Source organism: Fusarium coffeatum (assembly GCF_003316985.1).
Source record: "Fusarium coffeatum strain FIESC_28 chromosome Unknown BRIP53273_contig_9, whole genome shotgun sequence".
Taxonomy (NCBI): Eukaryota; Fungi; Ascomycota; class Sordariomycetes; order Hypocreales; family Nectriaceae; genus Fusarium; species Fusarium coffeatum.
Window position 1 is genome coordinate 152,231 of NW_022157808.1, and position 19,878 is coordinate 172,108.

Here is a 19,878-nt window from a genome sequence, read left to right on the forward strand (position 1 = left end):
GAACTAAATTATTTCATGTCTTAGGATTTCGATACCGTAAGGCGACGGGTGAAGGATCAGCCTTACCAGCCTGGATGGTTCTGGCTAAAATGTCTTAGCGCGGCAAGCGTGTTGACCCGGCCGGCATCGGTTCGAGTCAGTCCTCGCTACATCATTATTTCGCTAATAAAGTGCAAGAAGCCACCTCAATCACTGTGCAATAAATACCGGGAATTAACAATGAGCGTTTCTTAGTTTTTGAACAGTTCGCCGACATACGATCGATCGCGAGAATACAGGCAGAACAGGGCAAGATCTTCCAGGACGACGGAAATGCCAGGATACACAAACAAGGGTCCTGGGGATTCTCGGCCATAACTGAAACGGGCTGTTTGCGATGACATGCTGTGGATACCTGAGTGGCATAATTTACCTCACCACAGACAACATTAATCTCGATGCCAGGTTTTTGTTGTTGGTCCATAATTCATTACAGGACAGTGTCGAATGTGCAATGCACTTTGCCGTAATTATGCACAAACCCAGCACAGCCTCTCTCATGCGATGTGCCGAGTGAAGCGGGCGGGGGAACGGGCGCATTTGTACTTTCCACTGTCAATGTCAAGTGTTACAGCCGGCAATGCGTTAGCTATTAATTCTCTCATAGGCTTTGTCGTATGGCATACGAAGAACAAGCTTTCTGCCAATTGTTCAGTGGACACTTGGGACACACGAGCCTAAACTCAAGGCGGTTAACAGCCCCGGGCCAAGCAAAAACCCTGAAATTCCCACTTTTCTCAGGGGCTTGTCCCCAGCTTTTTCTCACTGTCTGTCAAAAAGTCCAGAACCTGAAAGTTGCGCAACCTTGTCAGGAGAGTCGAGTTAAGCTTCAACTGGTTAGATATTCATACAAGGGTACTGAGGGAACATGGGCCTTGGTTGGTTGAGCCGTAATGAGGCAAGCAGTTCGAGATTGCATTGACCCACTATTAAGGGACCTTGGTCACGAGTATCCGTACGGTAAACGAAAATGGACAGAATATTCGAGAGGCGCAGCCCATCTAGACTCTGTGCTCGCGTGCATCCTACAGCGTTTGTTCACTATTGGGAAGATCAGACGTCCATGCTCTGCAGGATGCAGTAACGGGTAAACCGCTAAACCTCCCAAGAAAGTGGCGGCCGTTCTCGAAGCATAAAGACCAGACCACAATAAACTAACTCATGCTCAACAGAACACACCAACAAAACGGATATGGGCGTCTAAATTGGAGCCCCCCACACCCCTTGTCAGGTTCTAGATCGTCGAGAATAATGTCCGTTAGCCGTTAGTAGACAGGAGGCGTTGGACCCTGGGGCCTGGGGACACAATTGAAAGCTAAACCATGAGCGATATTTATGTACTGTTGGAGGCGCCAGGTCGTCCTTTCCCGCACGCCTGGTTTCTGTTTCTTCCCTCTTTTTCTTTTTTGTCCTTGTATCCGGCCCCAGTGCTCCCAACCATGTGCCTATCGTGAGGAGTGTAACAGGGAAGAGCATCACCAATTCGCTTAGGGCCGAGCAACGCCCGCTCCTCGCACTACCACCTTCCCTCCAACCTTTTTGTCGGGATCCAATCCTTCCCGCCTTCATCCCTCTTTCGAGTCTCATCATCGTTTGTTACTCGCTGGGAGGGCTTCAAGATGGTTTCCTTTAAGAAGATGACTTCGGTCTTCACCTCCCGTCTCGCCAACCGTCGCTTCGCCTTTGCTCTCGTCACATTAGCAGTATGCGCCGCAAAAGGCATTCATCTTCACAACCACAGGTCATCAGTCGCACCCAAACGCATGCTTCTGTTCTTCTTCTCTTTCTTCACGCAAGACATCCTACTACTTCTCTTCATTCGCCTCCTCCTCAGCCACTGGGTCCCCAGCTTCCCCGGCAAACTACGCTTCTGCATCACAACGCTTGCGAGCTGCTTGATTGCTTACAATGTCGCGCTCGGTTTGGTATCGGTGTCATTTTACATCGTTGCAGGTTCAGAAATTCACTGGCGCAACATTGGGTTCATCGCAGATCCATCAGCTAGAGCGATCATGATGTCTGGTTTAACTGCGTTTTTGGGAGTCTTGACGCTTTGTTTGTGTCTCAGCGGTGTGTTGCAGAGCGCCTGCTATGGATTGTTTGGTTGGGGTGGTGACATCGTCAACTGGCCTATCAACTTCATCTGTCGCAAGCTCGGACTTTTTGACAGTTGGAGAAGAACCTACGACCAACTTCCGCAACGAGAGAACTTGCCGCAATGGAATGACGGCAGCGACAGTGGATCAAGCTATGATGATGTTTCCGAGGACGAGTACAAGGAGAAGATTACGGTTGCGACACGTCGTTCATCGATGGGATTCGAGAACAGCAGCAACTCAACCAAGCGCTCCAAGTGCATGCGCTTTCTCCGATTTCTGCCATATCCCATCGTCACCATTCTCTTGACGGCTCTTTTCACGCTCACGCTACTACGACCCAAGGATCCTTCGCTCATCTTCCTCTCATGGACCAGTGGACTGTTACCTTTCGTCGACTTTGCCTCAACTTCGCCATTTCTCGATGATCTCCCTTCGGTGTTCGGAAAGGGAGTGCAGCACAGCTGGGACGACCGCACCGCTCTTCAGAAGCCTGCACCTCTGGACTGGCTTCCAAAGGGTACTCCTCTGGTGCCAGCTGACCAGCCTGAAGGCTTCCGCGACTGGTACGGCGACGAACCACGATACAGCGCCAAATCCGACCCGTTGAAGATTTCCAACCTGGAGGAGCCCTTGCGAGAATCTCTACGGGGCAAGTTGCAGGATCTTAATGTTCGACACGTCATTATGTTCTTCCTCGAAAGCACCAGAAACGATGTTTTCCCCATCAAGAAGGACGGCTTGATCTGGAATCGATTCGCCGAAACGTTTCCCGACAAGAAGCTGCCGCAAGAGGTCCAGGACAAACTGGCCAGTTTGACACCCACGGCGAATTTCATCACAGGCGACTATGAAGATGGCTTCGAGCACGCCGACAAGCCCAAGCGTGGAGGAATTCACTTTACCAACGCCCACACAGCCGGAACATATACGCTCAAGAGCATGACCGCTACAATCTGCGGAATGTCTCCTCTCGTTGCAGATTTTAACCTCGAGCATAGCCACCACCTGTATCAGCCTTGTTTACCGCAGATTTTCGAAGCCATGAACGTTGCAGAGAACAAGGAGAAGGAGGACAAGTGGAACTCGTACTTTTTCCAGGCCGCGACACTCGATTACGACAATCAGATGAACTTGATGGGAGCCATGGGCTTTCCCAAGAACCACACTATTGGACGCGAATATCTTCGTAGCGATCTCGCGAAGCATGGACCTGTCACACTACCCAATATCAACGAATTCGCTTTCGAGGAGGATCCATTGGAGGACTATATCACCGATATCTTCGAGGACGCGGTGAAGGACAAGAGCCGTGTATTCCTCACTCATCTTACGAGTACCAGCCACCATCGCTTCCACATGCCCAAGACTGAGCCATACACGCCTTTGGCCAAGGGTCTGGACATGATGTCCCGGTACATCAACACAATCGGCTACGACGACAGATGGATCCGCAAGGTCCTCAACATTCTCGACAAGCAGGGCATCGCCAACGAGACATTGGTCATCTTCCAGGGCGATCACGGTACATCACTACCAGAAAATGACTACGCTTCACCATACTATAACCCGAATATCGGCGTCGACCATGTCCCTCTAATTCTCTCACACCCGCAATTACCACCCTTTGACGTCGACGAGGCTGTCCACTCGACTCAAATCCTCCCTACCATCCTCGACATCCTCCTCGAGACAGGCTCTCTCAGTGAAACAAGTCGCAAAGCAGCCACCGACCTTATCGGCAACTACGAAGGCCAATCCCTCCTTCGACCTTTAAACACTATGAACAACGCCACCGGGCAGGGCCAGTGGCAATTTACCGTTACAAATCCCGGACGAGCAATGCTTACCGTTCGCGACGCGCGGTACCCCAACCGACATCTCGTTGTGCCGGTTATCGAAAACGTGGACTGGAGACTTTCGGATCTCGAGAAAGATCCGCATGAGCACGATTCAGTGCAGAGTCTTGATTTCACAGCTTTTATACACGCTGTTGATGAAAAGTATGGACGAGAAGTCGCCGAGTGGGCGGAAGAAGGTGCTTTTGTCACGAGATGGTTCGTTAAGGAGAATAGCAGGCGTTGGCGGTTTGAAACAGATCACTAGGGGTGATTTTATTATGAATCTTATGATTAGAACTGTTTAATATTATGCGTTGAAATTCTTTCTTCATTTATAACTGTCTGAAGCATGTGTCTAGTTATCGTCTTGAGGATACTTGAAGTCGTTTGCAGCGCGGATTTCATCCATCAGTTCCATCATCCTCAACGTCTCACCGAGAGGAACAATAGCGTTCTCAGTGTGGCCGTTGGCGATATCCTGCGCTACAGCATCAGCTTCCCAGTAGAAGCCCAGTGTCCCTTCATGCCGCTCCACCTTGAATGTTCGAGTCTCTCTGTTGTCTTGTTCAGGAGGACCAGGGCGCTGTCCTAGTGTGACATGGAACCCACCAGGTACACTAACTGCTGGGCCGAACAGCGTGATACTACCATTAGAGCCTTCGATTCGACCAAACTCATCTGGGCCTCTGTATCGGAAACTTGAAGTGCAGACTCCTGTCTTGACACCCTTGGCAGCGGGGTACTCAAGCACGATAATATTTGCCTCATCGATACCGTTGGCCATATCGAGGGATGACAGGATCTTTGTAGGCTTAGGGTGCTCTTTGCCTACTTTCCAATCGCCGAGAATGATGGAGGCGAAGGTGAGAGTGTAGAAGCCAATGTCGAGAAGAGCGCCTGCACCGAGGGCGGGGTCTTTGAGACGATGCTCATCAGGTAGGGTCGACAGATCGAAATAGTTGCCAAAGTCGACAGAGAAGCGTTGGATTTCGCCGATGGATTTCTTGACCATGATTTCCTCGTGCAGGGCTTCGAAGAAGGGGGTGAACCTCACCCAGGCAGCTAAAACCTCTGTTAGTTCAAGGCTCAAAGGTGCAGGAAACCGACCAGTTGGGCGATTGAATGACCGTTCTCTAAGGCTTAGGCCACTGAAATAAAGTAGCCTAACTGACACCCTAAGGTGGCTAAATCCTTTCGTCTCTTATGCTCTTGGCGGGCAATTCTTTGACATACCTTCCATGACAAAAACACCCTTCTGCTTAGCAGCATCTATAATGTCCTTCGTTTCTTTGGCGTTGATAGTAAAAGGCTTTTCACAAAGAACATGCTTCCCCGCCGCAATAGCATCAAGGCAGTTCTTCTTGTGCAGACTATGCGGCGTGCCGACGTAAACAACATCGACATTAGGGTCGTCGTACACGCCTTGGTAGTCTGCATAAACATGAGGCTTAGGCTTCTGAGAAGCGTCCTTCCAGAGCTTCTCGACAAATTTGTTGCCCTTTTCGAGGGATGATGATCCGAGGGCTGTGATTGTGTGGCTTGCTTTTGCGTCGGGGCGGGTTTTGAGGAGATCAGTTAGGAACATTGTTGAGATCCATCCTGTGCCTAGGATGCCCCAGCGGACGTGAGGAAGAGAGTTGGCCATAATTTCGAAATGTGCTCTGAATTTCTCTGTTTTTGGTCTATGAGATGAATGAGACGTAATATGTTATATCGTGTTGCGTGACTTTTTGATGTACCCTTGGATGTTTATTGCATGACCAGACGAGACCGGAGTGATGTCCGGAGAGCGGGGCAAGAATGAGGTGCAGCAACAAATAAGAGCCTGATCCGGCGTGGAAGTGGAGCAAAAGTGACCTCGGCACACCTGCTCATTCGCTCGAGGTGTCTGGTAACCGGTGCGGAGTCCAAAAAGAGCCACTCCAATATCAAGCCTGTAGTCCTCGGAGTACATCATCATGCTTCGAACATGTAGTTCTTACTTGGAATGCTCAGCTTCAACTTCTTCCATGTAAGTCAAGGCTGTAATAAGTCACTGGAAAGTCGTCAATTGGGATTAAAACTGATAGAACCGCCGCAAGCCTATGTCATGATGAACGACTCTGCATGTGGGGGCTCGCACCACCAGGATAAATTGATGCGGGGGACAGCGATGATGACGCTGTATCCGGGTGAATGTGTATAGCACGGTAAAATGTATATCTGATTTGTAATTATTTAGGAGCCATGACGAGTTCGTTGCAATCAATACTCGTATAGAATACCGTCGATAAAACAGTTCTCCTACCAGTGCCTGTCCGCTGTTGAGCTCTCCCTGTGATCAGTACCAAACATGTCACCTATCAAAGTCGGCGTTGTCGGCTATGGCAACTCCGGCCAAACCTTCCATCTACCTTTCATCACGGCGATACCGGACTTTCAACTCGTAGCTATCTTGCAACGCGCTGAAGCCCCAGCAGATCCATCATCTGCACCAAAAGGATCTCACTGCACGGTCGACTTTCCCAACATCAAGCACTATCGTGAAGCCGACGAGTTCTTCGCCGACTCTGAGATCCAGTTTGTTGTGGTTGTTACGCATCATGATACGCATGGGAAATTTGCTGAGCAGGCGCTCCGCGCTGGAAAGCACGGTAGGTTGAGCACGGTTTATTCACTTGCTCTTAAGAAACTGATTGCAGGATAGTGATCGTGGATAAGCCTTTTACTATGACCTCCGAGGAAGCAGATAAGGTGATCAAGGTTGCTGAGGAAAAGGGCCTTATCGTCACTTGTTTCCAGAACCGACGATGGGTCAGTTGCGTGGCCTTGTTCCTCTATCGCTGTACATGACACTGACTCTCAAAGGACGCCGATTTCAGAACACTCAGCCATCTAATCGAAAAGGGCGCACTGGGTGATATCAAGGAGGCCGAACTACATTATGACTTCGAGTCGCCATCATGGATGTCCAGTATGGGAAAGAAGTTTACTCCAGGCTCTGGCATGTCCTACGGTCTCGGTACGTGATCACCTTGGCTCACCGAGACTGCTTACTTACAGTACGACAGGCACACACAGTCTAGACCAAGCTCTCGTCCTCTTCGGCCGACCAAAGTCTGTGACCGGTTTCTTCCGTGTACAGCGCGATGCCGAGAGTGAAGTTGAGGACTCTTTCACGATCATCCTCCAGTACGACGGCGCGCAGAAGGATCTCCTCGTCACGGTCAAGACAGCGGTTGTCACGCCCATGGATCAACAGCTCAAACAGCTTGTTCGCGGAACAAAGGGCTCATTCATCAAGGTACTTTCCCTACTCAATCCGTTCAAAGCCTCATGCTGACCATTGCTCCAGTTCCAACAACGCAGCACCTGTATAACAGAAGACCACATTGCCGCAGGTCTCAAACCCACCGACGAAGGGTTTGGCGTCGAATATGAGAGCATGCGAGGTGTTCTGAGCACATACGAAGAGTTCGACAGTAAAGTGCAGGACTGGGATGAAGCTTCAAGAAAGTATGTTGGTCGCTACCCGACTCTTCCTAGTCGATGGATGGGGCTTTATGAGAATGTTGCCGATGCTATCAATGGGAAGGCTGAGTTGATTGTCAAACCTACGCAGTCGCGCGATGTGCTGAGGGTGATTGAGCTGGCGAGGGAGTCCCATGAGAAGGGTGCTACTGTTCCATGGTCATGAAAAATGCAGTACTACAAATCGCATCACGATTCTGAGCAAAAAAGAGAGTTGTGACATTCACAAAAAGAGAGGATAATAGTGGAATTTAACCACCGATATTGGACGAACAGGGAATCGAACCCTGGACCACTCCCATGCTAAGGGAGTATTATACCACTAAACCATTCGCCCGAATGATTGTTGAAAGCTGAGCTCCAATTACGGCCTGAGAGCCTCGCGGTCAATGCCGTTGCGCGAGATACTGGCCTCTTCGGTGCTGGTCAATTGGCTTGTCTCTGGGAGAAATGCTCAAAGGAAGGTTCGCAAAGTCGCGCTTTGCTGTGTTTTTTTTTTTGTCGCCGCAAGCACCTGGGAAGAATGTAAGATGGCACACGTGATGATATCGCTGACGCGTTGCTGATAGAGCGACGCGCTGGAACAATTGCTTCGCTACAACATAGCATACGTGAGTGAGAGTCATAGAGGGAGTGAGTGTTCAAGCTGACTGTGTGTGAGGGATGGGTGGCACAAAAAGCAAAAAGAGGAGCGACAACGGCAGGATTCGAACCTACGCGTGCGAACACAATGCCTATGATGTCTCAGAAGAGATAGCAGGGCATCGCCTTAACCACTCGGCCACGTTGTCTTATGCTGGGGTTGAGCGCTAAACTCTAGACTTATGTACCCCGTCACCACCGAATGTTGGCTGCGAGAAACGGCCCTCTCCCACCAATATCTTTCGCGGATACGGGCCCTTAATGTTCTAGCAAGATTAGTATATCTATTCTTGCTTTTGGGCCTATGAATCTCTCGTTGTTTCGGTAAGAAAAGCCTGTTCTTACACCCAAGGGAAAACTTCATTGCTCGCTAATACCTTTACAATAAACGGTTCAGTTGACATCATAAATTCTAAGTTGCCACGCACTTAAACAATACTCAAGTGTGTACACTAGAAAAAGACAATCGGTAACTGTAACCTTACAAGTTATCTCATTAAGTAAGTAATGTCATTTTTCCGCTTGTTCTTTACTGACGAGAGCGATGATCCATTCGCCCGTCAATTACCCTACAGAATGTCACCCAGAAGCCTGCCACTAGAGCATCCACTATTTTCTTCCCAACCCCGCTAATCCATCGCGCTCTTAGCGGAGGCTGGGCTTATCTTATCAGCACAGAAACAACAAAAGAACCCGGGATTAATCAAGGCCCGACCACGAAAACAAGAAGCGGTAAATAATTCCCAATCGTCAAGCCTTGGCGAATCCATTCCCCGCTCGCAGATTGCAACCTTCCGGAGCTTAATGACCCAATTGCTCTGAGACACCTGCTTTATACGGTTTAAGCTTATCTTCGGCCAACTTTAGAGTGATAAGCTTCCTTGCTGATCGGCGGGGTAACAATTTGCGAGTCTGATGAGATGTTGGACGAATTGGACGGGCTTTGTACCTGTAGCCGAGCTATAAAATGCGTGAAGTTCCTCATTATGTGACTTTAATGCGACAGGATACTCTGAATCATGTCGATCCGTGCTGTTTTCACGTCTGGGCTTTTGTACGCCGGCCTGGCGGCTGCGCAGCAGCGTTATGCTCACAACCAAGTGACCGTCGTCAAGGATAGTGAGGAGGCTTCCGAGAACTTCCCCGAGGTCGAAGGAATTGAGCTTCACTCGCCTGCTTTCACTGATCCCAAGAGTATTCCTGCTGGGTTCGAAAATGGCACCGCTGGCCCAACTGATGATGCGACACTGGGTATGTTGAGAAACAACTTGTATTGTACACTGCTAACATGATCAGACTACTTCCTTCATAGTCTTGCCAACCGCAATGACTGGTTGACGTACAGCAACCCGAAGTTTAAGTCCGATGAGGGTCGCTCGATGCCTTACGTCTACCTCTCCACGTCATCTCAGCCTGAGATCAAAGCCAATTCCTCTGCAACAGAGAAGCTCCGAGTGTATCTTCAGGGCGGTGTCCACGGCAATGAGCCCGGTGGTGACCAAGCTCTTCTTGCTCTGCTGGGCAAGTTTGATGCCAACGCGACTTGGGCTGCGTCAATCTTGGAGAAGATGGACATCATGATCCTTCCTCGATATAACCCCGATGGTGTTGCCTACTTCCAGCGCTTTCTTGGCACAGGTTACGATCCCAACAGAGATCACATCCGTTTCGCTGCCCAGCAGACTCGCGATGTGAAGGCTTTGATCGTGGACTTCCACCCTCACATCGCTGTTGATGCCCACGAGTACAGCGCTACTCGACCTTTCGGTGACAACCAGCAGTGGCACCAAGCTGTGGACGGTCAGTTTGACGCTATGAAGAACCTCAACATTCACAAGGATATCCGAGAGTACTCCGAATCTGTCTTCGCTCCCAGAATTGCTGGTGCCATGGAGAAGCGCAATCTGCGCTGGAGCCCTTACATTGTTGGTAGCGCTTCCGAGCCTCTGGAGTTCACTCAACTCGACACCCAGGCTCGTGCTGGTGATGTTTCTCTGGCTCTCACTCAGGCTATGGTCTTCCTTACCGAGACTCGAGGTATTATGCTTGGTAGCCAGCACTTCCAGCGACGTGTCGCCTCTGGACTCACCATGATTGAAACCATCGTCCAAACCGCCGCCGACAACGCTGAGGAGGTCTACGAGGTCATCGAGGGAGCCCGTCGCAAGTACATCGAGGGCGATGAGGATATTGAGATCGTCATCAACGATATCTACCCACCCGAGAACCGAACCTGGGACATGATTGAGGTCGAGACCGGCAAACTGGTCAAGGTTCCAGTCAACTTTTTCAGCTCCACCCCCGTCAAGGCCAACATGACCCGCACCCGCCCCGAAGCGTACGTCTTCCCCCAAGCCTGGAAAGAAGCCGCCGACCGTCTCCGTCTCGTCGGCGTGGAGGTCGAGCAGCTCCGTACCGAGTTCAAGGGCGAGGTCGAGGCCCTCAACGTCACCAGCATTGAGCTAGGCAAGACTGTTTACCAGGGCACTGTTCTCAACACCGTGACTACTGAGACAAAGCGCAAGGAGATTACCATGCCAGCGGGCAGCTTCTGGGTTAGCACTCGTCAAGCCGCCGCTGCTTATGCTTTTGTTGTTCTTGAGCCTGAGAACATTGATTCGTATGTCACGTTCAACATTCTGTCAGTCAACGTAGGCGATGAGTATCCTGTATACCGAGTCATGGCTTAGTTTATTCATGTCACAGTATATAAGGCAAAATATAGAGTATCTAGCTTCAATTCAGAGATGCATGTATAAATTTCTGTTCAGGCGAAAAGAAGAACTCTACCAGACTTGCCTTTCTCAGAAGCCAAGTTAGATCGTTGATGCGTCCAGCGCATAATCTCGACCATTTACTCACCTCAACCGTTCATATTCAACGTGTCGGCTACTCCATCGGCATAACAGGCCTTGGCGTACAAGTGAAACAACTCCATGTCATTCACCTCGGCCTTGTCCTGCTTGGTATCCTCCTTCCGCTGAGCCCGATCATCCTTCTTCTTGTTGATATACCCAAGCTTGCACCCTTTGGCCCTTTTACGCTTGAGATATACCCTCTTCTTCTCACTCATGTGCTTGCGAGTCTCGTGATCGAGAGGCTCATAGTGCGGTTTGGATTCCACGTTCTCCTGTTCTGAGTGATGCTCGCTTACACTCTTGATGTCAAGCGATTCATCGCCCTGCGGCTCTTGGATGGGGGAGAACATCTTGGCGAAGATCTCCCCCTGCGGGTATTCGTCGCTGCAAGCCATCGTGGATAAGATCTCAAGGTCGACTGGCGGTTTGATAAGGATTCTCAACAAGAAGAGCTGACTGTTGTAGTGTTAGCTTTGGTTTATCAAGTGATTAGTCTGATGAGAAAAACAGCCATGGGTCGGAGGAATCTTGCCTTTTTAAAAAAAGAGATAATTCGTTGTGCGTAGTATGCCATTCCGCGAACATAACTATCAGAGATAACAATGTCCTTGTATGGAAACAAAACCTGACTGCCCGTAAGAATGGAGGGCCAAGGAAAGGAGGAACGAAGAAGATGTATGAATATTCATCAATGGAACAGCGAATGGAGTGAGAGAGCCGTGTTTGCCTTGGGCATAATAGTTGTTCGTCGGTCATAAATGTAGGAAGAACGGTCAGTGTATATGTGGGGCAAAACACGTGGAACACGAGAATAAAATGCAAGAAAGATCAATTGTTATGTGCTTCTGAACAACCCACACCAACAATACCGCCCAAAGCGAGTCCTCTATTCGTCTAACAACAGAATTGGAAAAAGCCTTCAAATAGTCTTGAGACTTTTACCTGGCGCATCCAGTTCGCCACTGAGCATTCCATGCGCTGACACTGGACCACTTGCCGTTGGCATTGCAGGCAGCGTTATCTGTAGATCGGCGAGCGCCCCGACAAACATTATCGCAGTTCTCTGCGGCACCTCGGGCATCCTAGAATGTTATTAGTACTTGACTCTATAGTTCTTTGGAAGGGGAGCTTACAGAGTAGACACAGCAGTGTGAGCCGTCTTGGAAGAGACACTGGCAAGTGGCAGCGGCCTGGACGCCGAGGGCGGCGGTGAGGAGGAAGGTGATGACAGAGGTGATGCGAACCATTGTGTTGACTTGTACAGTTACTCTGGGCTGAAGGTTGAGAAGACGGCTGTAGTCGATTTGTGTATTGATGTGTTGAGTTTGGATGTCGATGTTCTTATACATGAGAGCGACACGGCACTCCAGCACGATAACGAACGATCGTCATGATAACGGAACTTTCTCAACGCTGTGGAGAGCCAGCCGTTATTGTGTCGATGATTCTTCCACGAATCAACTCTACTAGACCCTCATTTACCGCTTTCCTTAGCTTGGCACCTGACAGTTCTCAGGGTTCTCAATGGTTTTATCGGGTTCCATACATCACCTTTGCTAGGATATTATGAGATGCTAGGGGAATTGAGAGATATATGCTAGGAATGTCACTTCGTGAGCTATGACCGTTACCGCTAGGGTCATCCCTACTTCATGGCTATGTCATGCCATTAATCGGTTAGCCTTATGGACTGACCATAGTTCCAAAGGGTATTCGTTCCAATTTACCAACTCTCAAAGTGTTCTAGTGATGATTTGGAACGAAAGATGGTGTTAGAATGTTGGCGAGGAAGCGGAACTGGCACTCATGCTCCGGAATATACAATTTTCGTATTCCACATGGGTATTATGCAGCGTCACAACCAATTTGTCGGCAGATATTGTAGTCAAAACTTTAAACTTCGGATCCCTGATACGAACTGCCGAATTTGCCGAATTGACAGGCTCGTGCTTTGGTCGTTGGTTATTGCCGTAAAGCCTAGCAAGACCCTGTCCTTGCATCCCACATATCACGACCCAGGTGAGGCAGCATTCATTTCCAGCTGGGATATCTCAAGTCGTAAGGACCCGTTTGTTATCATTACGATCTGTTGACCCGATAGAGCCATCGGCAAGTTATTGTCAGTGTGAGAGAATGATAAGAACTGCCAGTCCAGATATAAAGCAAGCTGCTATCACTATCATCCAATAGACAAGCTTCTCACCCTACTCAAACTTCAATCACAACTTATCTTTGTTCCTTCTTACCTATATCCTGCGTTAAAATGGTCCGTCTTCTCACCACCGTTGCCGTCCTCCTCAGTATCGCCATGGGCGCACAAGCCGCAGCCTTCTGCCAATGTCTCTATTCTGACGGTTCTCACTGCTGCGTTGATGTAAGTATTTGATCTCACATACCCATAAAGCATGACTGACCGATCAGGAAAACACCCCAGCAGGGTGCACGACCACTTGTGAGAATGCGCGTGCTCTCTTCGCAGACAAGCCTTGTAATGCGGGAGGCAAGTTCTCCAACGTCAGCCCATGGAACGCCCAGTTCAGAACTGCTTGCGCTTGAGGATATGCCCGGCATTGAGTATTGGGAAGGCGAGAGGTTTCTTGAGAAGACAGCGATGAGAAAATCGGAATGGCCGGGTGGGTGTACGATGGAAGGGTTGATCACATGTCGAGCACCAGTATATACGTTATCCTCCCAATGTAAATATTCACATTAATCAGAGTGTGATATCCTTAGACCACCAGAGTAAACATTGTCTTCTGAACATAAGAGACTAAAGACTTGATCAATTTAGGTCGATTTACACGAGATCTTAAATTACATTTAGTCAATCCTTCAGCCTCTACTCGAGGTTTGCTTATGACACATCTGGTGATAGAGATGCCCGCAATGCGTACTTGATAAAACAACACTTTTGATCATACGAAATGTCATCCTTCAGCCTCAATATCCAACACACTCAGCCGCATGACAGGAGTTTAACCAATCTTGCATCCAGAAGTAGCTGGCATTGGCGCATGTGCATGTCCACAAGCAGAAAGAACCTCGTGAGCGCCAGCCTCAGTCTCCTCATGACCCTCGTGACCCTTGCCCTTGTTCTTCCATGAGTTGTGGCAGACACAAACAGGAGTAGCGAAAGATCCTCCGATGTGGCTAGGTCCATTCGGCTGGTAGAATGGCTGAATGTCGTCTGGGATCCTAAATACTTTAAGTACCTCGTAGTCGTTCTTGCTGTAGTCTGAGAGACCATAGCCATCGAATCGCAGTTTCCATGCTGTAGATGGTCAGTATTGTGGAACACAAGTGATGTGTGGTTGAGCTTACTGGTAGGGAAAGGAACCATCTCATCCCACTCAGTTGTAAGATAAGTGGCAGTAGCAGGCTTCCTGATTCCAGAGGGATAGATTGCCTCGCGTTGTTGTGCTGTCAATTTGTTGTCCTCCTCAGCCTTCTTCAACTTCAAGTCAATCTCCGTGAGACGCATGGGGGCCATGTAGTTGGCGTAACCAACACTAGAGGAATCAATGTTGATCTTCTTAGAGACGCCCTGCGTATCATGGCCACGTCTGAGATTCTTGAGCTGAGCCAGAACCTTGACCATGGTGACGAGGCCTGTCGCAGCGACATGCTTGGGGTGGTACTCGCTGAAAGCCTCGGCGAAGCTGGAACAGTAATTGAGCTCCTTACGCTCATCAGCGTTCGTAGAATCATTGTTCTCCTCGGCCAGTTTCTGTAGTAGTGTCAGTAAATGCTCCCAGCAAGATGTTAAGACCTCGACTCACGATGTCGCAGACAACTACTGTGCCCTTGGCGAGCTTGATTTGCTCAGGCTTGCCATCATCGTTAGTAGCCTGGATCGTGGTTTCCCGAGAAGCCTTGCGAACGATTGGCAGCTTAACACTCCATCTTTGCACCTTGAGTACAAGAGCCTGGATGCGCTCGTTGGACTCGGCGTCATCATTGAAGGCAAGCTTCTGGATTTCGAGCCAGGAGTCTCTAACCACCTTACCCCAGGGCTTACTTGGATACTTCGCGTAAAGTTCCTTGAAGAAGGACTCCATGACCGAGGTAAACTGTGGATATATTAGTCCAAATTCCCTAAGGTGAGCCGTAGAAGTGGACTTACCGCGAGTACCACGTTGTAGGCGCTATCCAATCCAGTCAAGAGGAGGATGGTCGCCGCCTTGCTCGTGTTCGTCTCCCGCTGGAGAACCTCACCAGCAACCCTGTAACCCAAAGCCGTCATGAAGTTAGGCTTATCTTGACTGAGGGAAGCAACAGCCCCAAAGAAGCCCTGGACCCATCGTGTGGTGCGCCACTTGCCAGCCTCGCGGATGTTACCTTCCTCAGTCAACTTGAGTAGGAAGCTCATCGAGTCTCGGAACGCCTTGCGACGCTTGAGAAGCTTGGTCTCATCGGTGTTGTAGGAGAGGAAGACCTGACAGTTGTTGATGTGCTGGTAGACCTCGTTCTCGGAGTAAGGTGCGTGCGAGTTGGTGTCGCTGCGGAGGAGGTGGCCAAAGCCGAGGAAGTCGGCGACGAAGCGGGTGACGATAGGGATGGCGTAGCTATTGCTTGTTAGAGGCGCATTTGGAAGCAAGGATGTGAACTTACTCTCGGACGATATCGAGCTGATAGATACCCTTGTCCTTATCAGTAGTGACAACCTCGCGCTTGATGATGTTACGCGCAATGTTGACCAAGTACGACTGGATGTGCTCATGGTCAACGGTGGAGTGCTTCGCAGCAGCAGTCTGAGACACGCCGTTCTTCTTCGGGTCATTGTTCTGGCCCGGCTTCAAAACATCATGGATCACCGGCGGAAGGTCAGAGATCCTTGTTCGAGCAGGATGAACAAGAACATCAGAGGTATCCTCCAAAATACGCTTTATGTCACTGCTGTGGGTCAAGTACACCGTCTTACTTGGCTTCTGAGGATTAGAAGAAGTTACCTCGAAGTCAAAATTGGTAGCCTCGCCGCGCGAGTTCTTCTTGGCCTTCCTCAAGGGAGTAGTCTTGATGCAGAACTCCTTGTCATATCCCTGCGCTTTTGCAAGTTCGGCGTTCTTCTCGGCTGTGTAGAATGGATGGAAGAAGCGGATCGAGTCGTAGGGGTACCACTCGGGGAAGGCTCGTTGAATCAGGCGATGGAACATGGAGCTCTTGCAGACGTCATTGTCTGGAGTGACTTCCGCCATACCCCAGTTGGTCAAAGAGTTGGTGTTCCAGTCCTGCCGATAATGTTAATCACGTGGTTGGATGTGATTGAGTGTCAGTACTTACCACTGTGTAGAATCGATCGGAGCGAACAAGAGTGATCGCGTCAGAGAAGATGGCCGCCCAGAGCGCAGAGTCCAAATCGGAAGGACCAGGGTCCGCGTTCAATTGACGGTTGGCCTGGTTGGTCTCACAGAAGATACCGGGGTAAAGCTCGACCTTGTCAACGTTCTCGTACAAGTCGCGCAGAGCGTTCTGGACCTCCTCATTGGGAGTGATGGACTCAAAGGAAGCATGCCGCTTCATGCCAAAGAAATCTCGGAAGTCGTTAAGGGTTCCAATCTCCCATTTACGGGCTTGCATGATACCAAGAATCTCGACGGCCTTCAGACAGCGAGGAACATTGAGAGGACCGAAGTTGGCTGCAACAAGATTAGCTTCACAGTCATAAAGTCATGTGAGGTACTTACCGATGGGATCGTCCATAGCGCTGGTCAACTCATTGACCATGTCCTCATCGTTGAACAGACCGGTATACTCGTTCCTCTTGAAAGGCTTGAATCGAGAGTGTCCCTCCTTGCGGAGACCAAACTCCTGCTGCCATGGCTCAAGAGGCTCCTTCACCCTCTCCTTGGCCTTGGTCTTACCCATTTCCTGCATGAATTGAGGCAGACCCATGGACTTGGGGTCCCAATTGTCGTCCTTATCGAAGAGCTCAGACATGAAAGCTTCAGCGTAGCTCTCGTCCTTCATTGAGATGGCACAATGGAAGCGGTAGAGGAGGTTGAACTCGACGGTGACTTGGTTACCTAAGCCCCGTGAGACGTTCTTGTGGTTCTTCATGTCGACTCGAGGATCTGGAAAAGTGTTAGTGTGATGCTAAACAAGGTTGCTGAAGGCTGGGTCGCTTGAAAACACTTACCGAGTGTGAAGTTGGTGTCGAAGTTGTGGAATCCCATCAGAGCTCGAAGATAATCGTGGATGGAGATCTGGATGTACATTCCACAAGTGATCCTGCGATATGTTAGCACGTAGCCATCATTGGGTCGGGGGTTGGTGATGAGACTCACAGTCGCGCAGTCTGAAACAAGTCCTCATCAAGCTTATCCCAAGCCGCCTCATGAGCCTTAAGAAACTCTTGAAGAACACCCTCAGGGTTAATGTTCTTCAGTCTCTTATCAGCCTCGACCTCATGTTCTTTGCCAGTGACAGAACGGCACAACTCCTTCTGGAGCTCACCCTGCTTGTTCAGGCCCTCCTCAATAGCAGCGAGGATTCGCTGGCGGAGGAAGTCGCAGACATCCTCGTACTCCTCATCATTGTCGTCATCATCGTCAATACCGGCAGAGCGACGGTCTTTCCACGTGGTGTGTTGCTTCCAGAGCGCTTCCTGGAAATCTTTGTCGGGGTTCTTGACGAATTCCTTAGCGGCAGAAGCAAGTGGTGCCAGTTGGTACTTGGTTGGCACCGAGAACCGACCGTTCTCATTGATGCGTCGGAGTTGGGTCGCGACGTAGTTGTGATATCTGTTGTACATAACCAAATAGATACAGACACCAGGAGGTTGTCTCAAGAGCCTATCCTCGGCAAAGGTATCAGGCTTAAGAAGACCAAGCTTGTACTTGTCATCTCGAATCTTGCGCTGCATCTCCTCAGTGAAGCCATACAGAGGCGACAGGTCGAGGTAGGAAGACGAGTCCGAGATGTTCTTGTCAGCATCATTGGTCCTGAAAATGTCATGAATGATAATAGTAGCATGATAAATCAGCATACTTGACAGACCAGAAGTGCTAGGTCGGCCTTTGCCATCTGGTCCGGGATCTTCACGAGCCATGAGACGATCGAAGAGATCGGCTGGATCAGGCAGGGCTCCCAATGGGTGGGTCTTGCTAGGCACTGTCTTAGCGTAGGGTGCACCTGCTTGACCAAGTTGAGGATGCATGGCACTGTTGAACTTGCCATCGGCGGTACGATACTTGAATGCATCGCCGAGGTAGGTGATCGGTGGATGAAGCATGCGCTCGTACTTGGCCTTGACTTCAGTTTCGATGAACTTGGCACGTAAAAGACTATCATTGGAAATGGAGCCAACCAGCTCTGCCAAATTTGTTTTCTGTGCGCGGTCAGTAAGATAGACATGCGATGGCCATTGGATGGCCATTGTAACTTACGTCCAGAGTCTTGGTCTTGATATAGTGGACCAAAACGTTCTTGATAGCAGGAAGATGCTGGAATGTCAAGATCCTTCTAAGATCGGCAAACCACCCAACACCAGGCCTGAACTTGTCCTATCGCAGGGTTAGTACAAGTGGATTGCACAGCCAAGACGACTTACTCCGATGAGGGTATCACCATGGAACCCAGCGAGATACTTGGCGTCTCTCAACTCGCCATTGAGCTTTTGGATCTTGGCATCCCACTCAGAAGCCTCTGCCGTCCGGCCATTGGCGTAGCCGTTAGTACGGCCATTGACGAGGGATTGTTGAGACTCAGACATGGTGATGAGTCCCAGATAAGAGATAAGATGGGATGATCAAGTTTCTTATGTCTCCATAAGTGATTATACAAGGTAAAATATCACACAAATGCTTCTCTCAAACAATCAGAGAAGAATTGGATACATAGAACATCACCTCACATGGTGCTGGGACCCGAGCTCTTTAAAACTCTTCTTCTCTCACATGTAGTATCAAGACAGTGCTTATTTGCAAGCAATCCAATTCGTCAAAGTCTGTCTGGGATACTAGCCGTGTCCCCGGTTCAGCATACCTCTGAGAGACCTCATCTAGACCGTGCGCCCGAAGGGAGCTATCTTGACGTGATCCCGCATCGTCTCCGGTCTAAGTTTGAGACCTACAGCGTAGGTTACAATAATAACATCGTCTAAGCACTAGTATAAGCTGCCACAAAGTGGCCTGACTATTTGGTCTCATCTGTGATGTTTCTGATACCCCGCAGAAATTGAAGCTAGCTAAGACGAAGTCTCCAAGCCACCAAAGATAAGACGCATGGTAATGGGGAATGTCTTGGATGATCACACCAGACTAGGAATTTCAGCCCAGCTCAAGTCACCTAAAGAGGAAAAGATGGGAGCTCGCTATGACACTTCGTAATGTGGATTGATGCGAATGCCGCGCACTATTGGAGGGGCCGTTTCGATCGCGGGTCGGGCCTCGACCGGGTGAGGCCATAAGTCGTAGAGCTGCAGCTGGGAGCTATAATGCCAATCCTGTCCATCATAAGATCGTCATTGACAGCAGTCAAATCTCCACTGGTCATCGCGATTGAGAATGGATTTACAGGCCATAATCTCAGCTCTTTTCTTGACCGTAAACTCTGTCTCAGGCTGAGCGGGGAAGGTTGTCTTGGTTGTAGTACTGTGAATGGAGGGGTTATTGGGTCATGATCGGAGCTGGGGTTCAGCTCAGCAAGCCTCGTAATCATGAGCGCGTGGAACTATTGAACGTAAAATGTGATGTGAGACGTCGCGCTATCGTCGATAGTTTTGTGGACGCGTCAATGTGTTTGCATTCGATGATTCAATTGGACAATTCAGGATTGGACCAAAAAACTGATAACGAATTCGATTCTTGGAGTAAGACTTGAGAAGTGGATTGCATTGTCTCGTACACATCCTGGGTCAATCTGCTTTCTTTTTGCACCCATTGGCCAATTATG

General features: G+C 49.6%; 7 protein-coding genes across 7 annotated transcripts; 4 read left to right on the forward strand and 3 right to left on the reverse strand.

Annotated features, from left to right (window-relative positions):
- Nucleotides 1-1,658: 1,658 nt before the first annotated feature.
- On the forward strand, nucleotides 1,659-4,241 carry FIESC28_00400 (uncharacterized protein; the record flags this gene model as incomplete). The annotated part of the gene is made up of 1 exon (XM_031154551.1): nucleotides 1,659-4,241. The coding sequence occupies one exon, from the start codon at nucleotides 1,659-1,661 to the stop codon at nucleotides 4,239-4,241; it is 2,583 nt and encodes an 860-aa protein (XP_031021410.1).
- Nucleotides 4,242-4,331: 90 nt separating this feature from the next.
- Nucleotides 4,332-5,621, reverse strand: FIESC28_00401 (uncharacterized protein; the record flags this gene model as incomplete). Its single annotated transcript, XM_031154552.1, has 2 exons — nucleotides 4,332-5,038; nucleotides 5,210-5,621. 2 exons carry the CDS (start codon nucleotides 5,619-5,621, stop codon nucleotides 4,332-4,334), a joined length of 1,119 nt encoding a protein of 372 aa, XP_031021411.1.
- A 687-nt stretch (nucleotides 5,622-6,308) lies between these two features.
- FIESC28_00402 (uncharacterized protein) lies at nucleotides 6,309-7,652 on the forward strand (the record flags this gene model as incomplete). Its single annotated transcript, XM_031154553.1, has 5 exons — nucleotides 6,309-6,609; nucleotides 6,663-6,769; nucleotides 6,824-6,977; nucleotides 7,027-7,259; nucleotides 7,311-7,652. The coding sequence occupies 5 exons, from the start codon at nucleotides 6,309-6,311 to the stop codon at nucleotides 7,650-7,652; spliced, it is 1,137 nt and encodes a 378-aa protein (XP_031021412.1).
- A 1,495-nt stretch (nucleotides 7,653-9,147) lies between these two features.
- On the forward strand, nucleotides 9,148-10,818 carry FIESC28_00403 (uncharacterized protein; the record flags this gene model as incomplete). Its single annotated transcript, XM_031154554.1, has 2 exons — nucleotides 9,148-9,379; nucleotides 9,425-10,818. The coding sequence occupies 2 exons, from the start codon at nucleotides 9,148-9,150 to the stop codon at nucleotides 10,816-10,818; spliced, it is 1,626 nt and encodes a 541-aa protein (XP_031021413.1).
- Nucleotides 10,819-10,991: 173 nt separating this feature from the next.
- On the reverse strand, nucleotides 10,992-12,233 carry FIESC28_00404 (uncharacterized protein; the record flags this gene model as incomplete). The annotated part of the gene is made up of 3 exons (XM_031154555.1): nucleotides 10,992-11,442; nucleotides 11,929-12,068; nucleotides 12,120-12,233. 3 exons carry the CDS (start codon nucleotides 12,231-12,233, stop codon nucleotides 10,992-10,994), a joined length of 705 nt encoding a protein of 234 aa, XP_031021414.1.
- Nucleotides 12,234-13,249: 1,016 nt separating this feature from the next.
- Nucleotides 13,250-13,542, forward strand: FIESC28_00405 (uncharacterized protein; the record flags this gene model as incomplete). Its single annotated transcript, XM_031154556.1, has 2 exons — nucleotides 13,250-13,360; nucleotides 13,408-13,542. 2 exons carry the CDS (start codon nucleotides 13,250-13,252, stop codon nucleotides 13,540-13,542), a joined length of 246 nt encoding a protein of 81 aa, XP_031021415.1.
- A 419-nt stretch (nucleotides 13,543-13,961) lies between these two features.
- FIESC28_00406 (uncharacterized protein) lies at nucleotides 13,962-18,697 on the reverse strand (the record flags this gene model as incomplete). Its single annotated transcript, XM_031154557.1, has 11 exons — nucleotides 13,962-14,257; nucleotides 14,308-14,713; nucleotides 14,766-15,056; nucleotides 15,110-15,551; nucleotides 15,598-16,214; nucleotides 16,267-16,622; nucleotides 16,671-17,057; nucleotides 17,123-17,214; nucleotides 17,271-18,313; nucleotides 18,372-18,488; nucleotides 18,536-18,697. 11 exons carry the CDS (start codon nucleotides 18,695-18,697, stop codon nucleotides 13,962-13,964), a joined length of 4,209 nt encoding a protein of 1,402 aa, XP_031021416.1.
- Between the last annotated feature and the right edge of the window lie 1,181 nt (nucleotides 18,698-19,878).